The sequence below is a fragment of the Phoxinus phoxinus genome, assembly GCF_949152265.1.
Source record: "Phoxinus phoxinus genome assembly, chromosome: 15".
Classification (NCBI taxonomy): domain Eukaryota; kingdom Metazoa; phylum Chordata; class Actinopteri; order Cypriniformes; family Leuciscidae; genus Phoxinus; species Phoxinus phoxinus.
Genome location: NC_136890.1, coordinates 29555320 through 29574663, shown reverse-complemented (window position 1 = coordinate 29574663; position 19344 = coordinate 29555320). Strand labels below are relative to the sequence as shown.

The window sequence follows — 19344 nt, the reverse complement described above, 5'->3', positions numbered from 1 at the left end:
GATGCATGTTGCAAAACATTTCATAATATTTGACAACTGTTTAACGATAAATGTTACAATTTATATAAATTTTTTAATTGTAAATAATATAGCCTACTATCATTTTAGGCCTACGCGATTCATAGGCCTAATTCAAACTGAATGGGAAGTTTGCTATTTCGAGATATTTGACATAGGAATAAGAATGAATGTGGCATATTTTAAAATAAAACATTATTTTCAAATGTTTTAAATTGATTACTTCATTACAATTAGACTTAGAACTTTTTTTTAAAACAATTTTTATTTAAATTTCTTTATTCTCTGAATTCCATTGTAATCCTGGTGTCTCTGTCCACCTTTCCTCTCTAATCTTCTTGATTCTCCTTTCTTCTCAAGGCAACTAGTAAGAGCAGAAACGGTAAAATAGGACGACTAGCCTAATTAATCTTTTTCTGCAGCTTTCATACGTTACTGAGTAGCCTATGACATGTGAAAGGCGGGAAAATGGTTACACAACAACACTGACCTCTATCGTAAAGTAACAGCAGCAGCGCGAGGACAGGCTGCATCAATATGTTGAAGGAAAAGTTCACACAAATGTTACAATTTGTCTTTGCTTTATTCACATTGGCCTATATAAACCGGCACACGTGTAAAACATAGATTTTTTTTGTTTTATACGGACGCTAAAGAGATTATGGAATTGTTTGCGCCGCTGGATACATTTTTTTTTTAACTCACAATATTGCTTTTTTTTATCGCAATTGCGAGTTTATATCGTTATAAGTTTTAATTCATAGTTTATATCATAATTCTGAGGAAAAATGTCACTATTGCAATTTGCGACGAGTTCTGACCTTTTTACCTCTGAATTGTGAGATGGCCTATAAACTCGCATTTCTGTGAAAATATTCCGAATTGTGATATTTATTTTATTTCTTTTAAACGAGTTTCCATGGATTACAGAGTTTGTTTGAGGGGATTATCAGCGAATAACTGCTTAAATTAAATACAAGGCTCATTGTATCAATTGAAATGCAGTCGAATGGTCTCAGATGAAGGAAATGAACAGGATGCTAATAAAAAATGAAGTGACATCACAGAGCCCTTAAAAGCAGACACAGCCCTGGGCCTGTCCCTCTCCTCCGTCCTCCTTTCTGAAATCATGTGGTTCCTGCTCCTGTATTTGCAAATATCAGCTGTTCAAGGCAAGTGAAATTGTATTTTCTAATTAAAACAAATTCCATATTCTGGCCACAGTGTGTTCTAATTAATGGATGTGGGCTAAACAAACCGGCTAGTGAAATAACATAGGCCTACATTTATTTATTTTGCATGTTTGTTTAATCTGGGTCCAATAGTATTATTTTGCATTATTTTGTAATCCATTGCAACATTTTTCATTAGGCTATCATTCATCAATTTATAGTATCAAGATAACAATTTAAAAAATAATAATTTTGCTTTAATGGCAATATCACTTATAATTCGCCAAGTGAATATAGCGCTTATATATCACTTATAATCGACATGAGTAAAACCTGATGGTCATGTTCTCCAAAGAGCATCTGGTGCTTCAGTGGAAGCAAGAAAATCTGACTGATAAATCTGATAAAATGGCTAATGAGTGACCTAGAAACAGAATAACTTTTTTGTTTGTAACATTTTCAAAATCAAAAACCTCTTTATTGACATGAAAATGAAGCTATAATCACTGTTTTACTACTATTTGGGGGGAAAAAATCAAAAATCTGATTTGATTATTTCAATAACCTTTTTGGATATGATGCGGCATAATGCAGACAGAAAAATTAACAAAAAAAATTAGCCAAAATTGTTTGCAGTCTGCTTATTTATTTATGTATAGGCTAATGTTTATTTATTTGTTTGTTTGTTATTAATTTCAATGACATTTCCGTAGCTTCATTTTCATAGTATAATAAAATAATATATGGCCTGTATAGAAATGCATGCAATAACAAGCTCTTATAATGTAAATAATGTATAAAGTATATATAAATGCACTTGCAGTTTTAAAACTTATGGCTAATTTGTTTAATTTCTACTGTATGTCTGCATTATGCAAGATCAATGTCCGACACAAAGATTATTGAAATAATTAAACACATTAAAATAATTATTATTGTTAAAAAAATACACACACACACACACACACTTATATATATATATATATATATATATATATATATATATATATATATTTTTTTTTTTAATATATATATATATTTTTTTATATATATATATAAATGTATATATATACATATATATTTAAGCTTTTTATTTAGCTATTTGATTATCTAACTAGAGCGCTGAACATATAGTTGTTGTTTTTTTATATCAAGAAATGTAGGCTACTTTTAATTAGTTAAATTTGAAAATAATTAATTAATGGATAAATTAATAAATTAAAATTAAGTTAAATGGATACGTTCACATATAGCATATAATGGCATATTTCAGCCGGCCTTTTACTTATCTCCTCTCAGTATAAATTAACAAATTAATTTAACAATCAAAATCACTAGGATTCATTCTAAATTAAAACAACTACAATGATTAATATATAGAAGAATATGATAATAATGCATCTTTGTGACATAAAATGTATTATTATTATTTTGCTAACGCTTTACAATAAGGTTCATTAGTTAAAACTACTTAAGTTAACACAAACTAAGAATGAACAATATTTGACAGCATTTATTAATCTTAGTTAATGTTCATTTCAATGTTTACTAATACATTATTAAAATCAAAAGTTATGTTTGTTAACATTAGTTAATGCACTGTAAACTAACACTATCATTGTTAGTTCATGTTAGTTAATACATTAACCAATGTTAACAAATGAGACCATATTGTACTTTATGGAGAAATAGTTGGAATACATGAATATTTATGCACATTAAAACATGAGTTTCCCTAATGTTCATGAATGTTGCAATAAATTTCAAAGCTATAGACCTGAAGATTCCGAAACCAAGATCATGCAGTGGTTTGTATGTTCTTCATAACCCTGTGGAAAGACACGGTTATGCCTGTGGTTAACTCACTGATGCTTATGTGCAGCGGGTTTATCTCAGAATCTGCATAAACATGCAACTTGCCAGAATTCGAGGCAGATAAGAGACCGCAGCAGTTTCTGCAGAGCATGTGGTTCATGAGCTCGGAGAATTCACAACCACATTTTCCAGCGACCATATAAGGTTAAAAAAGACATCTTGACCCTGATGATATTATATCATTTAACACTTTACAATAACGGCTCATTAGTTAGCACTGTAAAAAAAGTATACGAGTTATGTCAAGCTTTAAGTTAAGCAATTTTTTACTTTTTTTATACGTTACACAAGATTCAATACATTTTTAAGTCTATTTAATGTCATTTAAGTTTAAATGACTTGATTAAAAAAATACAGTTTTTACAGTGTACTTTTATTTGTGTACTTCGTCCACCACAAAACTCACAAAAAAGGGAACAGAAATATAATTTGGTAACACTTTAGCATAAGGTCTCATTTGGTAACATTAGTTAATGTATTAATAACATGAACTACATATGTTACCGTATTTATTCATCTTTGTTAATGTTAGTTAATAAAATACAATCGTTCATTGTTTGTTCGTGTTAGTTCACAGTGCGTTAACTAATATTAACAAATACAACATTTGATTTTAATAATGTATTAGTAAATGTTGAAATTTACATCAAGATTATTAAATGCTGTAGAAGTATTGCTAATTCCTAGTTCATGTTAACTGAAGTATTACTCCAGTAAAAGTATTAAGTACTCATTTTCAATTTTACTTGAGTAAAATAACAAAAGTACTTGATTTTTAATGTACTTTAGAATCAAAAGTAAAAAAGTACTAATGCATTTTTTTATTATTATTGTGTATTATTATTAAGAATTGTCAAGTAGCCAGCAGGACTACAGTTTACAAACAACTGACAGTCGGGACCGAGGATCTACTGTTCTTGGTTCATTTTAGGTCAGACTTGTGAGTTTAGTGAATTGTTAACTGGAGACTCGTTCTCACCGGATCATTTGAATCAGTGAGTTTCTGACTCGAGAACAGATCGGTCCAATTCACAAATGAATCGTTATGTTAACTAGCAAATAACAGTGTGTTTGAAATCGGCTCGTTTACGAATCGGTTGCGTCTTGATTTCTTCAGTTCAAAATAACGAGGAACGACGTGTTTTTATGAAATGTAGAGGAGTAAACAGTATGATAGGCCTGTTATGCTTTAAGAATGTATAGAAGAAAAAGTAAACGTTTCCCAAAAATAAAAATACTCTGATAAAGTACTTATAGCCTATTGATGTACTTAAGTAAGAAACAATGTAAAAATACTTTGTTACTGTCCACCACTGTTTGAGACAACATAAAATCTATCTATTCAATCTGATAAAAAGTGATGATGTATAGCACTTGAAAGTTTACTATACAATCTTTTATTGCATTTAATAGAAGTAGCTATTTCAAAACAAAACAAAAATTCACAAAAAAAGATTGATAATTATTTTTTTATTTTTTTTGCAGGTCTCAATGTGGCTTTACGTGGATCGGACAGCCCGTGTGAAGGCCGGCTGGAGGTGCGTGACAGTAAAGGCCAGTGGGGCTTGGTGTGTCATCACGGGTGGAACAAGAACAAGAGTCAAAATGGACAAGTTGTGTGTAAATCATTAAAGTGTGGGGACTTGGTGAATTCCGATATAGAAATGACCCTGTACAAAGATCCACCTCCACCCAAACTATATTTGATGGATGAAGTGAACTGCGTATCTACTGAAACGAGCCTTTGGGATTGCCTATTTAATAGTGCAGATAACATTAAGTGCAAAGGCGATTTTTCTTCTGCCGTTGCTGTTAAATGCTCTGGTAGGTAGTGTTTTATATATATGTTTTGAGGTCATCTTGGTTAGTTTCCAGAGGAGAATCAATACACATTGTTGATGCCAAGCTTTTCACCATAGGAAATGTTACACTGAGTTTGAATGGGAAGAGTGGTAACTGTGCTGGAGTGGTGGAGTACTCAACGCCGAGCGGCACCTTTGGTGTCTGTAAATCTGACTGGGGTAAGTGGACTAAAACAAGAATTGTATTTTGTCATTTCTAGTTCTTAGACATTAAATGTGTGACATCAATATCAGACTTTCTGAATGTCATTGCATTACAAATAAAGGACATAAATAAATAAATGTTTAGCTTTATGTATATTTTGGGGATTATAGTCTGTTAACTTTGGTGTTTGTCATTGCATATTAATATTAAATATGTAATTATTAATAAATATTTGTTTGTCTGTGTGTTTATATATATATAAAGAAAAATAGAAAAATATTACTGAAGGCTATGAAATTCAAATAGTTTTTTTGTGGAGTGAAGTATATATATTTGGGGGTAAAAAGTATATACTATTGTGATAGCTGACACTTTATGCAAGGATTTATATTTATGTACTTAATTCCATCTGGCCAAGATAAAAAACATGCAGACAAGATATGCCAGGAGCGTAAATGTGGAGATTGTTACCGGGGATGTGATAAAGAGGATGCACTGTTCAAAAGACAAAAGAGCGAAGAAAATGTATCGCTTAAATGTGATGACAAAGAACAGTTCTCTTGGCAATGCATGGAGCCAAAGAAATGCTCGGAACGAGTCGGTGTGATCTGCAACAGTAAGTGTAAAGCTACTATTGTTAAACAGCTTTCATTGTTCTGATGTTCTAATATTCACCATCGTCCATGTGTAAATCAGTCCGTTCATCCGGGAAACTGAACATTTTCACTGAAATTCCTTGCATTTTTTCCAGTATTTCCATGATTTGTATGAAGTGAGTGGTCAAATTCACAGCAATATTTACACTGTATTGTACAGATCACAGGAGGTTCCGTCTGCGAGATGGCAACAATCTTTGCTCTGGGTTTGTGGAAGAGTACAATAACACAGAAAAATCATGGGTTCCTGTTCAGGAGAAAGACATGATCCCCGAAGACATCTGTACGCAATTAAATTGTGGTACCTTTAGAAATTTCACAGCTGATAATGGAACTAACAGCCTCCGACTGACATGCTCAGGTAATGCTCAGTTTTTTTTGTGTGTGTGTGAATAATACTACATAAATAAATATACAAATATGAATAAGTATTTAAATGTTTGATATGTTATTATTAAATATATAGTTATTGATAAACAAATGCTACATTAATAGAAATAGAAACACAGTTTGATAAGATGATTTTTTTTTTACAAATAGAAATAAAAAATGCATCTAAAGTTAAATTAATACATTTTAATATGAGTTATTATTATTATTATGGTAATAGGATAAACATTTTGAGTTGACATTACACACTCAAGGTTGTAAAACCTTGTGAATATAATGTAAAAATTATGGATAGACTATATATTTATTTTTCTATATTGTATTATGTTATGCTTTTTGTACAATGTTATAACAAATTAAAAATTGTATTGTTTAATCTCAAGTTAAATTAATACGTTAAAATGTGTTGCAATTTAATAATATGGTTATTAGTAGTAGTAGTAGTAGTAGTAATAGGGTTGACAGTTTGAGTTGACATTACACACTCACGGTCGTACAACCTTGTGAAATGTGAATGTAATTCTGACATAATTAAAAATATAAAAAATATATATTTATATGCATTTATTGTATTTATACATGTGTATAGTTAATAAATAGGTTACTTAACGAATAAGATACCTTATTTAATCAAATATAAAAGCTTTTAATAGTACTAGAGGATACTAGAATACTAGATAATACTATTTAATTTAATAATAGAGAGAGAGAAATAATTAAAGACCTAAAACTCTTGAACTCTTGAAAAACTAAAAAAAAAAATTGCTTTAAAATATATATATTTTTTATAAAGCCAGCATCACATATTAATTCTTATTGTTTTGTTTGATGTACATTAGTAGTTTGTGTTAATAATGCATACAAGTTTTATTGAATGCTAACTGCAAATGTTTCATTTCAATTCACTGTTTTCATTTGAATCCTTTTTTTATTTATTTGTTTGTTTATTAGGTATCGTAACAATTACATTTTCTGTGTTCACAGACAACGTCAAGCTCCTCAACTTCACATCAAAGTGTTTTGGAGATGTTAATGTTCGTGTGAACGGCTCTGACTATGGAGTGTGCTACAGTAAATCAAATATAAGATTGGGGGAGCGTGTGTGTAAAGAGCTTGGCTGTGGAGGGTTGCTGGATGAGAAAGAGGGCCGCGGCATTTCTAATGGTTTGCTGAGTGACGTTGAGTGCCTGGGCGACGAGGCGTCACTGTGGCATTGCCTGGCCAAACATGAGAAAAAACAATGCAGGTCAACCACTGTTATATGTGCAGGTAACTGAGACAGCCTTGCAGCTAATTATGATCTACTCAGAATATACAGGAAAGTTACTTGAATCACCAGCAACTGATGCAATAATAAAATATGATGGTTTTAAATGGCAGGCAGCTTGAATGTGCGTTTGAGGGATGGTCTGGGTGTTTGTTCTGGACGTGTAGAGCTGCAATGGGAGGGCTCATGGAAGTCCATAAGCTCCAAAGAGTGGAACACTGATAACTCAGACATGGTGTGTACACATTGCAAATGTGGTCTATCTACTTCAATAACTAAACTCTTCATTGAAGTGAATCAGAATCAACTGGAATCGCCATGGCATGTCAAGTGTAAAAGCTCTTCAGCAAAACTCTATGAGTGCTTAAAAAAAGAGACGAGAACTTCAATTTCAAGAGAGCCAAATGTACAAATCATGTGCCAAAGTAAGTAATAATATGATATAAATATATATACCAATATTGGGTTTTTGACATATTACTCTGATTACTCTTCATGTAGAGCATGCACTATAAGTAACCACAAATCCTTTATCTTCGTTCGCAGATGAAAAACTTATGTTCTTTGAAGGGGATTCACCCTGCAAGGGAAAAGTGCTCATCAAGTCAATTGATGGTAAGGCTGAGGCCCGTCCGCTTTCTGAAGAACTGATGGCAAACAAGACAGAAGCCGACATATGCCGTGCTATGCAGTGTGGTGACGTTGACGACTTTAAAAAGCAAAACGGCACGTATGCCGATGTCAGATGTTCAGGTATGTGTGTCAACACAATGTCTCATTGTTTTTAACCTAGTATATTACTGCAATTTTCTGCTTGGTATTTACTGTAGCTAAATGTGACTTGAATAACGGATCTTGTGAATAGTAAGTTACTTTAGCATTACAGAGACCATATCGTACACTTTTTTTTTTTTTACAGCATTTTTTTTTTTTTTTTGTCTTTTCATTAAAAAAAGCCTATTGCTTATTTGGAAAGTCTTCCAGTTTTGGGGATTTACACATGCAAGAACAGCCACTATAGTTAGAAACTGTAATTTATTTTCTCTGATAAGATGCCCTGTATCTCTGTACACCGGTACCATCAAACCACATTCATCTGCAGAGGAGCAAAGCCGAAGCGCAACTGAAGCAATGTTGATTTTCAAGATGTATGCAGTTTTAATTTTAAGCACTAGAGGACCGAGAGCTACATAGTGTAGGTTTAACATTGCTGTGTGTAAACTGCTTATATTCTTAATGTTGCCACTTGTAGGCTCGGTGAACGTGACACTTCGAAACAAGCCTGAAAAGGAAAAGGATAAAGAAAGTTGCTGGGGAACGGTAGAGGTCTGCCATGATGGAATATGTGGAGGGGTTTGCAAGGACACCTGGACAATTGAACACTCCGCAAAGATCTGTGATAACTTGGGCTGTGGTAAACCAATTCAAAACCTGTTACTAAATCAGTTTCTGACAAAATACAGTGGATCTGTGAACCACTATAGTGTGTACTGCTTAAAGGAGGTGAAAAATATAAGCATGTGCAGGTTTATTCCCATCAGCGACTCCACCTGCAAAGTCCCAGCCCAAGTGATATGCACAGGTAATGTGTACAGTTGCTTTGTTCACCAACAAATGTTTATGTTTTTTAGTCATTAGAATTGTGGCAATGTATTTTTAGTTTTTTCATACTTCAAAAAAATCTTAAAAGGTTAAAATGTCACACATTACCTGTGCACAATATTTATATATATATATTTAAAACTAGAGGCGACCTTATTTACTCTTTATTATTATATATCTATGTTTGAATGAATTTGAACATTAAGACAAGTGTTTATGAAAACGACCTTATGTGCATATGTGAGTTGTATACAAACATTTTAGTTTTTATTTGAGTGATTATTATATCTGAAAATAAATAGCAGTTGAATATAATAATTTGGTCTCTGTTGTCATGTAATAGTATACTAATATACCAAATGAGAGCGTTCCCTGTATAGTTTCCCTGCATTAGCTGCATGGGAGAGATATTTTTTTCCCTTAAGAAGATCTAAATATTGATATCAGTAAAGACAGATATCATTCTGAATAATCTGCTATTTGGTGGAGAAATTTGTGATCCCTGTAAAATGTTGATAAGAAAAATACAGCACATTATGAGCATGCAACCTGTGTGCTTGAAATGTTGCAAAATATATCTCCACTGTCTCCTAAAATGTACCACAAAAACAATGAACTTAAAACAGTAAGAATTCTGCCAGTTTTGTCGTGAATAGACTTTTTGAACCAAAATTGTGCAATTGACAATCACTATTCAACATTTTTTTCCTTTGATGCTGAAAATAAAGCATTACACTTTCTACAGAATTACAAGTGTGAAATGTTGGCTGACACTGGATTAAAATGGGCCTTAATCTCGGGTTAAATAAGATGTTAACCTAGGGTTAAGCACAATGTGAAAAGCCATTTAATAAACATTTATTTGATACACACTCCCTGCAGGCAGCGTCAAAGCTAAACTGGAGGATCCAAGAGACAAATGCGCTGGAATTGTGTCACTGTCTTACACTGGGAAGTGGACACCCGTCTGCCAAGACACTCTTAATACAGATCTTAGTAATGCAATCTGCAGCGAATTGAATTGTGGGCAGTTTTACCCTAATAGTTTGACTCGAGACGAGTCCCAAAACAATGGACTATCAGGAATTAAATGTGCGACTGGTGCCAACTCTTTTTCCAAATGTAACCTCGAAGGCATTTCATCCGAAAAACCATGCACTGTCGGCTATCTGAAATGCACAGGTATTTAGCAGTTTTTTTAAATTTCCATACATTTCTTTTTAGATGAAGGGTTTAGTTTCTGCATATCCTCTGACTTTTGACCTCTCCATCTTAAACATGCTAACAGAAACCTTTGATATTTCTGCCGTTCATGTAACAGAATGGAAACGATTGCTCCTGTATAAAAAGGAAGGCCCCTGCAGTGGTCCTGTATATGCTCTGAGTGGAGGGAACACACAGCTCGTCAGCGGACAGGGATGGGGCCGAGAGGAAGGGCAAAAGATGTGCGAGTATCTACAGTGTGGAAACTACTCATCACACTCCACTATATCCGTAAAAGGCGAGAATGAGTGGTGGAGTAACACCTATAATTGCTCAGGGAAGACGGATATGTGGGAATGTGAGAGACTTGATCAGGCCCTCCATCCTGATCACCCTCGTGAGCAATTACACATCACATGTGACGGTAGGAATCACCTCAGTTATAAACTATTACTTTTTGAGAACAGTATTTTCTGTATTTTCAGCAGCACTGCCAACTATTTATTTATTTATTGACATTTGAGTAAACCAGGGTTGTCCACCATTCAGAATTAAATTGACAATCCCCTTTAAATTCCAGTTCAGTTATAAATTAGTTCATATATTTGTGCATATATGTATATATAGGAACTTAAATAAATATATAAATGTATAACACCTATATAGACATATTTAAAAATACATATTTTACAGTGTGTATATATATATATATATTTTTTTTTTAAATCAATTTAATTATTTAATAAATAACTACATTTTATTACATTTTTTTTTTTTTACTTAATTTCCCAATTAACAATTTAGTGTTCAAAATGGACATAAACAGCATGCCTGTATTTAGTATTTTGCCTGCTTAGTTGGATTTTGTTGGTTTGCAATTAAGCCATTTCAATTCAAGATACTGTGGCCACGCCAAACTCATGATTTGAAAGGGCATCTACTCTTAAACTCTTTCCCAACTATTCTATAAACATACCGTACAGGAATATCTGATTGTCTGGTTTCATTCCTCTCCAGCTAAACTTCCAGCCATTATCCTCTCCAAAAAATGCACAGGCGAGGTGAGCATAGAAAAGGAGAATGTTTGTCCGTCTCATTTGGATGATCAGATGTACAGTGAGTTATGTGACAACCTCGACTGTGGTACGGCCTTCCACCACTGGAGTACAGAAGTGCAGAAAACAGATTGCTGGCATTTCAGCTGCACTGGCAGGGAGACGCTGGTGTGGCAGTGCGGCTATACAAAGGGCAGATGCAACAAAATCCTTTCTGTGACCTGTCAAAGTGAGTCATTCACATAATACTGGGCTATAAATAGGACTGTTACTGTAAATAATGAATGGATGCTGAAATGTAGTAGTTCCTCTTTTTAAGGTACACTATGTAACTTTTGTTTTGTTCAAAATGAACAACATTTAAATGAGTCAATACATCATCAATCCTTTTTTTCCAAAACGTGTTTTGTCTTACCCTGATTCACTATGGTAAGCCTGTTATTTTACACCTGTCAGGTTTTCTTGGGAAATTGCATACACACTTCACTCGCCCGTGCATATCCGTAAATAGAGAAAAGTTGCTTTGAAATGATTGTGGGAGTGGCATATGTTAGTTGACATGAAGGCGCTAAATCTCGAACTTCTCAATCTTGAACTTGAAAAATTGAATGCGCCAGAGCTTGTAATAAAAGCAGAATCAACATTGGATTTTCAGAGATGGTGACAACTGAGGGATTTGAAATGTTGCAAAAGTGAAATGCCATATGTCACTCTAACCGAGGTCATTGTAAAGCATTATCTATTGGATCGTTGCATTGTGGTTTTTGTAGCGCTGTGCTGGAATTTATTTTCAAGGAAGTACAGTGTCTATTAATTGGTAAAGCTACAGTAACGTCTTCAGCTTGAGAAGCTTTCCATCTAAACTGGTTATATCTCTTAAAGGGATGGTCCGGAGTAAAATCAACCTAGGGTCCTTTGCACCATGACCTCGAGCCAAACACCCCCCAGAAGCCTTTTTTTCCTTGGTCGAGCAATATTAAAGTTATAGCTTATTTAGAGAAATCAGCCGAATGGCGTAGTGCAGGCGCTCACGGCTCCAAATATGCATCTCGGAAATGCATATTTGGGAATGCCTAGTTGTGAATGTTTTATGAGCAGTGATATAACCATATTGATCCACACAGTCAAAGCACAACCAAAACAATGTTCTTCCGCAAAATGCGTGCGGTTTTGTTTTTTAACTGCTAGAGGGCCACAAGTTACATAGTGTACCTTTAAACATCCCATGAAATCCAAATGGGGAGTTTTGTAGCTGTTGGTCAATTTCTGTTTGCTCATCTATATGCTTACGTACTGTATTCCTAATTCACTTTTAACAGATATGTACACGTTTTTAAACATTAAAAAGATTATTCAAATGTATGGAATATACTATATAGAATTGACATTTTTATTGCAGAGGGTATTGAGTTTGGCTCCACTGAGAAGTGTGGCGGGAAGCTTGCGGTCAAGCTTGGAGATCAATGGGAAAATGTCTGTGGAGAACTAAATGAAGCTCAAACTACAGAAGTTTGTAAAGCGCTTAACTGCATGAAAGATCAACAACTTGTGGATGAAAGGAACATTTCCAAAGAAATAAAGGTGACCATTAAATGTCCAGAGAGGTACCAGTACATTTCTCAGTGTGTGGAGCATCTCAAAATGCGCAATGAAAAATGCACACGTGGCCCTGTTGAAATCGAATGTGACGGTAAATAAAAGAAAATCATCTATGTTTTTAGCATTTGTTTTACCACTGCTGTCAAATAGCTTGAGTAAATGTTAATAAATATTCTGACCCGTGAAACTGTATCATTAAAACTGCAGGTTATAAGAAGATAGTTAAATCTCCAGGGAATTCTGGACTGATAGTGGGTCTATCGCTGGGCATGCTGGGCTTGCTGATTATGGTTTTTATGTGGATGAATAGGAAACGCCTACTTTTAGTCTGTGAGTATCGCTTGCACACTACAGAAAGACATCATCTTGATCTGCAGATAAAGTACAATATTTTCACACGCTGAAGTTACAGTGATATTTGAAGTGCCTTCATCTTGTTAACCTGTTGATGGCAGTGTTTTCCAGTCCGTGTCTCACTACAGATTGAACAATAGAGACACAACACTTGCATAAATACAAAATGATAACATTAACATAAGAAAACATTAACTGTATCCATTTATCATCCTTGGCCTTCAAAAGCACACTTTTCTACCTGTTTTTCTTTTTGCAGTAAGAAATTACAGAAATAAAAATGGCAAAGACATCAACATTGACAGGAATGAAATGAATAACATGGAGAATGAGGACAGAGGTATATCATTTAAATATTATTTTGAACGATGCGAATATAAATACATAGGATAATGCATATGTAAAAAAAAACATGAGCTAATACAAAACATTTGAAAATGAGATTGGGTGTGTGTGTGTGTGTGTGTGTGTGTGTGTGTGTGTGTGTGTGTGTGTGTGTGTGTGTGTGTGTGTGTGTGTGTGTGTGTGTGTGTGTGTGTGTGTGTGTGTGTGTGTGTGTGTGTGTGTGTGTGTGTGTGTGTGTGTGGTCCAGTTAAACCCTAAATGGACAAAATGTCCCCACAAAGAATCGTAATATCCGAAATTATTGTCCATGTTTGGTCTATAACTTATAAATCACCCTAACTGATCTTTTTCTAAATGTAAAAATGCAGACATGTTTCTGTGATGGGTAGGTTTATGGTTAGGAGATATAATATACAGTTTGTACAGTGTAAAAATCATCATGTCTATGGAAAGTCCCCATAAAACAAGAAATGTCTGTGTATGTGTGTGTATATTTAAAGCAAAGATATTACTGCTAGCCAAATCTGTTTCAGATTTGTCTCAAGGAAAGGCGTCACCATTAGAATATGATGACCATGAGGATATGGATTCTGTCAACAAGACGGGTAAGATATTCAAATATTTGTCTGTCTGTCTGTCTGCCTACACGTCCATTTTTCCATCCAAGTGTTCTGTAACTGTAAAATAATTGTTAATCTCATCAAAATTACTGATGAAATTTTTCATCATGACTTTGTCAAACAATAATCAAGACAAGATTGAAAATATGATAATTAAATTAAATTGTTTTCTTTTTTTTCAATGTTTGATAAACTAAAATGTTATTTTTGGTCAGCTAAAATGGCATCCCATATCAGACTAAATAAATGTATGAATATGAATCAGACTGAAATTTATAGGAGATTTTTGGAGAAAAATGTGAGAATTTTTTTAACATAAAATATTTGAATACATATATATAAAATATTATATATATTGTAGAAATTACTCTCACGTTTTATACGAGAAAGGACACATTGGTTAAATTGATTTGGAATAACAAAATCATAATTATCTTCACACAATAAATATATATTTACATATTTGTTTGTGTAAGAGTAAATCATATTCGGTTCTCCAACAGGAGAGGAGGATGCAGATGATAGAAGTGAAGGCTCCTCTGGGACCGAATATGATGACATTGAGGGACAAAACAGTGACATCTCTCCTCACCAAACCCACGCTGATGACGACCTCCCACTCCTTCCCAAGCGGCCCTACAACATTCAAGGTACAGCACTAAAATGCTCACCTCGTTTCGTTGGTACCCTTGTGGAAATGGTGGTAACCTTTTTCCGTCATGTTCTCAGCAGATCAGGACACCTATGAAGTGGAGACAGAGAAAGAGGAGGACTATGATGATGTCATGCCTGTCGAAAATGAAGGAATCTCAGACGCACAAGCGCTAGTAGATGTAGCCGTGGATGCAGGCACAGATTCAGAAGCAGGTACAGGTGTAAATGCTGATGCAGTGGTGGTGACCACTGAGGTAGAAGTTCATGCTGAACTAGAGTAATGATGCAGCCACGTGGTTACACACTTTATTTCGATGGTCGACTTTAGACATTCCATTAACTTTAAAGGGATACTCTACCGTTTTTTCATATTAAACTATGTTATCCCCTTAACTAAAACGAGTTGATACATACCTCTCTCGTCTCAGTGCGTGCACTTAATCGCTCTGGCGCGCCGCAACACTTTGATAGCACAGTTCATTCAATAGGGGCCAAGCAGAGAAGCTACCAAACACCTCCACGTTTTCCCTATTTAAATACAGTTACTCGAGTAGTGTAATTCGACCTAGGACGGTGACGCAAAACAAAACGTTGTGCTTTTCTAAGCGTGTAAAATGGATAACTATATTGTGTGGCGGAATACCATAGCAAGTGCTTGGGAGCACTTCGACTTGGCAGAGTAATATCTTCCACTCGTGAAAAATCCTCTCACCGGCCCCCGGTGATTTAATATGAAAAAACGGTAGAGTATCCCTTTAAGTAATTTTGCAACTATAGAAAATCATTTTCTTGTATTTGTTCAAACTAAGTGTTCATCGGAGTGGTCCAGTTTTGTCGCACTTGAAATTCGGTACACGCGCGCACGCAAATTGATTGGATTCAATGAGTTTTTGTGGTTGTTGTGATAAAATTAGTAACCTTGCGGGTCAATTTGACTCCTATAAGGAATGAAATGGGGGGGAAATGGGGATTTTTTGATGGGGAAATGGGGATGGTTCCCCAAAAAAACACACACGCACACAAATATAGAACATCCCCAATGCAGAACACACTCACATTAATACAGACACACACAAAACACACACACTTTTAGAAATTCCCATTAAAACGAACGAGGGGGCATATAACAGGGCAATGTTTTTAAAAAAAGAAATTAAAATCAGTCACAATGCAGACTGCACACAGATACAGTAGTTGCAAAGTTACTTATAGTTAGTAGATTGTCTAAAATGGACCTTCGAAATGAAGTGTAACCCCAAATTTTACTTTTAAGATAATATAAGCAATAAGATTTTATGTTTTTGGTATATTTTTAGAACATTGGGAAGATAATACAGTCATATGCTGTGCAATGATGCTAACTCTCAAGATTTATAAGAGAAAGGATCATAAGTGTGTGACTTGATAAAAAGAGCAATGTTTTTGTGCTGACAAGTCAGCCAAACTTGATGCAATTCTTCAGGTTTTGATGTGCTTTGTAGTGGTTTTGATCTGTTTTTCTCTGGTTTAAGTTTTGTTGCAATCTTTTCATTTGTTTTTAATGTGTTGAAGCTTCTTCAAAATTCTTAAAATTTTAATATTGATATAATCTTGTTCATTTGTTTATATAACATCTTTTAAAATTGTACAAGAGCGATGCCTTTAAAATGGTCATGACCAGGTAACACAATGTTTGTATAAAAAATGAGGAGGCCTAAGTTCACTTAATTCACCCAAAAAGAAAAATTTGGTCATCACTTACTCACCCTCAGGTTGTTCCACACATGTATGAGCTTCTTTCTTCTGCTGAACACAAAAGAAGATATTTTGAAGAATATGGGTAACCAAACAGTTGGTGAGCCCATTTGACTTCCATAGTATGGGAGAAAAAAAACTGTTATCACAACAAATATCTTCTTTTGTGTGTTCAGCAGAAGAAAGAAATTCATAACAACTTGAGGGTGAGTAAATGATGACAGAATTTTAATTTTTTGGTTAAACTATCCCTTTTAATACACTATAGCTGTGTCCCAACTCAAAGAGCGGCGCAACCAAGGCTATCGCAAGATTCATTGCGCACAGATGACAACAGGATTTTTTTATTGTTTTATTCCAGATTAAATTTTTTTTATGCAAATATTAGGTTTCAACTTACTTGAATATCTAACTATTAAAAAAAAAACTTGTTTCTCACCAAGATGTGACTTTATAGATAGTTTATACTCGTTATTATGTACATGAATGGTTCACATGGTGTACATATTTAGACTGGTTGTGAATCCTGTTTTGTTTTCAGACAGTTGAATATAACTTTTAAACATTCCCATTTAACAATGCTCAGTTCAAACTTTATTAAAGACCACGCCTTCGAAGGATGCAGCCTTTGATTTGGAAAGCAGCTTATGAGTGAACACAAATTAACTATCCATTTAGTTTCCATCCATTTTCTGGAACATTAATAAGGAAAAAATGTACCTGGTAACAATATACATTTAGTTATGCAAGAAATGGAAGAATCTGTAACCAATATTTTACTTAATGCTACATTATACTCAAGAAAATGTAGAAACGTTACTCACAAAGTCACCAGAATTTAATATTTAAAACTATTTTGGGGGAAAAGTTGGCTTTAATTTAGGCCGACTACTATGTGCATGTATAAAATTATACTTATGTGCCATTATTTTAACTGTGTCATCCATTTTTAAAAGATACAACTTATTTTAAAAGGAATTATGATTTTAAATTTTACAATAAGATCCAAGTTTTCTGTTCTGTGTTTTTATTTATTTTTATCAAATATTGCACTGTTTAGATCCTTTGCTGTCTTTTCGTTTTGACCTGCCTTATTTGATTAGCTTGCTTTGAAAACTGCTTTGATGGATTTTTCTATTTTATAGATTTATTTCACATTAAAGTAATTGATAGTTCTGACTCTTCTGTACATTATTATGCATTCTCTTTAAATTGTATGTGTGTCCAGTGAATCTCCAAAGAGCTGGAGGGAGAAACGATGTCGGTGGAGATGCAGTGCTCTGGTGCCGTGTGTTAAACTGTATCGTTCTACAACACCTATAGTTTGATTCACAGCACAAGAGTTTGCTCTCTGTGTTTCATCAGGAATTCTTCTTCTAAATCCCACATGATCTGTGTATTTAATTGTAAAAATGTCTGATTACATTAGACGTCTGCTCACACATGCTCACTGCACGCAGCAACAGCTGCTGTGTACTATAACTAGTAGTCCTAGTGTTAGTGTATTTTGGTGACGTCTTCCTGTGGCCGGTGAAGTTCACATGTCATCTGCTTTACCCAGAGGGGCTCATTTGTAAGTGGTTTGTGTAAACAGAACATGTTTCTTTTGAAGAGAAGTGACCGTGTGTCTTCAGGGGCCGGAATCTTTGAATAGAACATTCCGGAATTCAAATGAGGATTATCTGGGATTTGCTGAACATTCTCCACAGTTCCGTGAAAACTCCTGTTTAAGAAGTTTAATCATGCCTGTGCCGATTTGTGCTGAACTAATGGGTGTGAAATAATGGGTGGACATTTTGTCTTTTGTTTATATTGTTGTTTTGACCTTGTATATTTTTTAAAACAAAACTTTTTAAAACATTTTAGCAGCTGGTTTACTGAAGTAATTATTCAGATCAGGTAATTACACAAATGCAGCCACAAAATGTGCAATTACCTGAGTCTACAGGCTTGAGATTGGTTGTGGATGATGTAGGCAGACATTACAATCTTTTGGTTTGTAATCAAATTTTCACACTGCATTCTTTAATAAGTGTTTGGGAAAGTTTATTTTAAAAGTAATGCGTTACAATATTGCATTACTCCCTAAAAAAGTTACTAATTGCGTGGTTACTTTTTATGGACACTGATAAAAATTATATGTTCAATAAGTTGTGACAACATATGTTTTTACAATTTTACAATTTAATTTAAATAAGTTAAGCAATTTTCAACATATACAAGATTCAACACATTTTTCAAATCAGTTTAATGTAATTTAAGTTGAAATAACTTAAACATCCAAGTTGATTGTACTTAAAAATTGAAGGCAGCAACTGTTTTTTTTAACAGTGTAGTGTTGTGTTACTTTTGCATAATTTTTCTCACCTGGGCTGGGCTTCATTGTTTTAAACTAAAAAAGTTTATATTTACTAAAACTAAATGTTTATATTTTTGGCAAATGTAATGGCGCTTTTACACAAAAAGTGAAATTAATAAGCCTTGGGCTGAAGGAAATGCAAATTCACACCTGTAAAAAAATACATTCTATATAGTATGAATGTGTGTAATATGAATAATCTGGACGAACTATCACCATGTTGTCATAATTATGTGACCGACCAGCGTCAGTTACGTCGCTTTACTGCCATTTATAAACCTCTCCTGTGGCCTCATGGGATAGTAAAGTGTCCATCATGCTGGAGGTAGTAGGTCATTCGGGCACTTTTTGTCTACTCTTTTATGAGTACTGCGAATTAAGGCATTCTGCTTTTGTCACATACTGTTTTTAGCCTAATATATTGTAGGGAAGTA

The 19344-nt window shown here is 34.1% G+C and overlaps 1 protein-coding gene across 4 annotated transcripts in view; it reads left to right on the top strand.

Moving 5' to 3' along the window:
* Nucleotides 1-19344, top strand: part of LOC307011476 (scavenger receptor cysteine-rich type 1 protein M160) — a 38384-nt gene that overhangs the window by 72 nt on the left and 18968 nt on the right. The window contains exons 2-19 of one of the 4 annotated variants that reach the window (XM_079637187.1): nucleotides 1024-1190; nucleotides 4551-4889; nucleotides 4985-5086; nucleotides 5491-5688; nucleotides 5889-6089; nucleotides 7103-7387; nucleotides 7499-7810; nucleotides 7932-8138; nucleotides 8638-8967; nucleotides 9870-10169; nucleotides 10309-10614; nucleotides 11208-11474; nucleotides 12645-12935; nucleotides 13052-13174; nucleotides 13458-13538; nucleotides 14077-14148; nucleotides 14667-14813; nucleotides 14893-15030. In XM_079637187.1, the coding sequence (XP_079493313.1) occupies nucleotides 1148-1190; nucleotides 4551-4889; nucleotides 4985-5086; nucleotides 5491-5688; nucleotides 5889-6089; nucleotides 7103-7387; nucleotides 7499-7810; nucleotides 7932-8138; nucleotides 8638-8967; nucleotides 9870-10169; nucleotides 10309-10614; nucleotides 11208-11474; nucleotides 12645-12935; nucleotides 13052-13174; nucleotides 13458-13538; nucleotides 14077-14148; nucleotides 14667-14813; nucleotides 14893-15030 (3742 nt within the window). In that variant the 5' untranslated portion in view covers nucleotides 1024-1147. Of the gene's footprint in view, nucleotides 1-933; nucleotides 1191-4550; nucleotides 4890-4984; nucleotides 5087-5490; nucleotides 5689-5888; nucleotides 6090-7102; nucleotides 7388-7498; nucleotides 7811-7931; nucleotides 8139-8637; nucleotides 8968-9869; nucleotides 10170-10308; nucleotides 10615-11207; nucleotides 11475-12644; nucleotides 12936-13051; nucleotides 13175-13457; nucleotides 13539-14076; nucleotides 14149-14666; nucleotides 14814-14892; nucleotides 17731-19344 lie in introns of those variants that run through there. The other 3 variants (XM_079637188.1, XM_079637190.1, XM_079637189.1) reach the window with 3 other exon arrangements.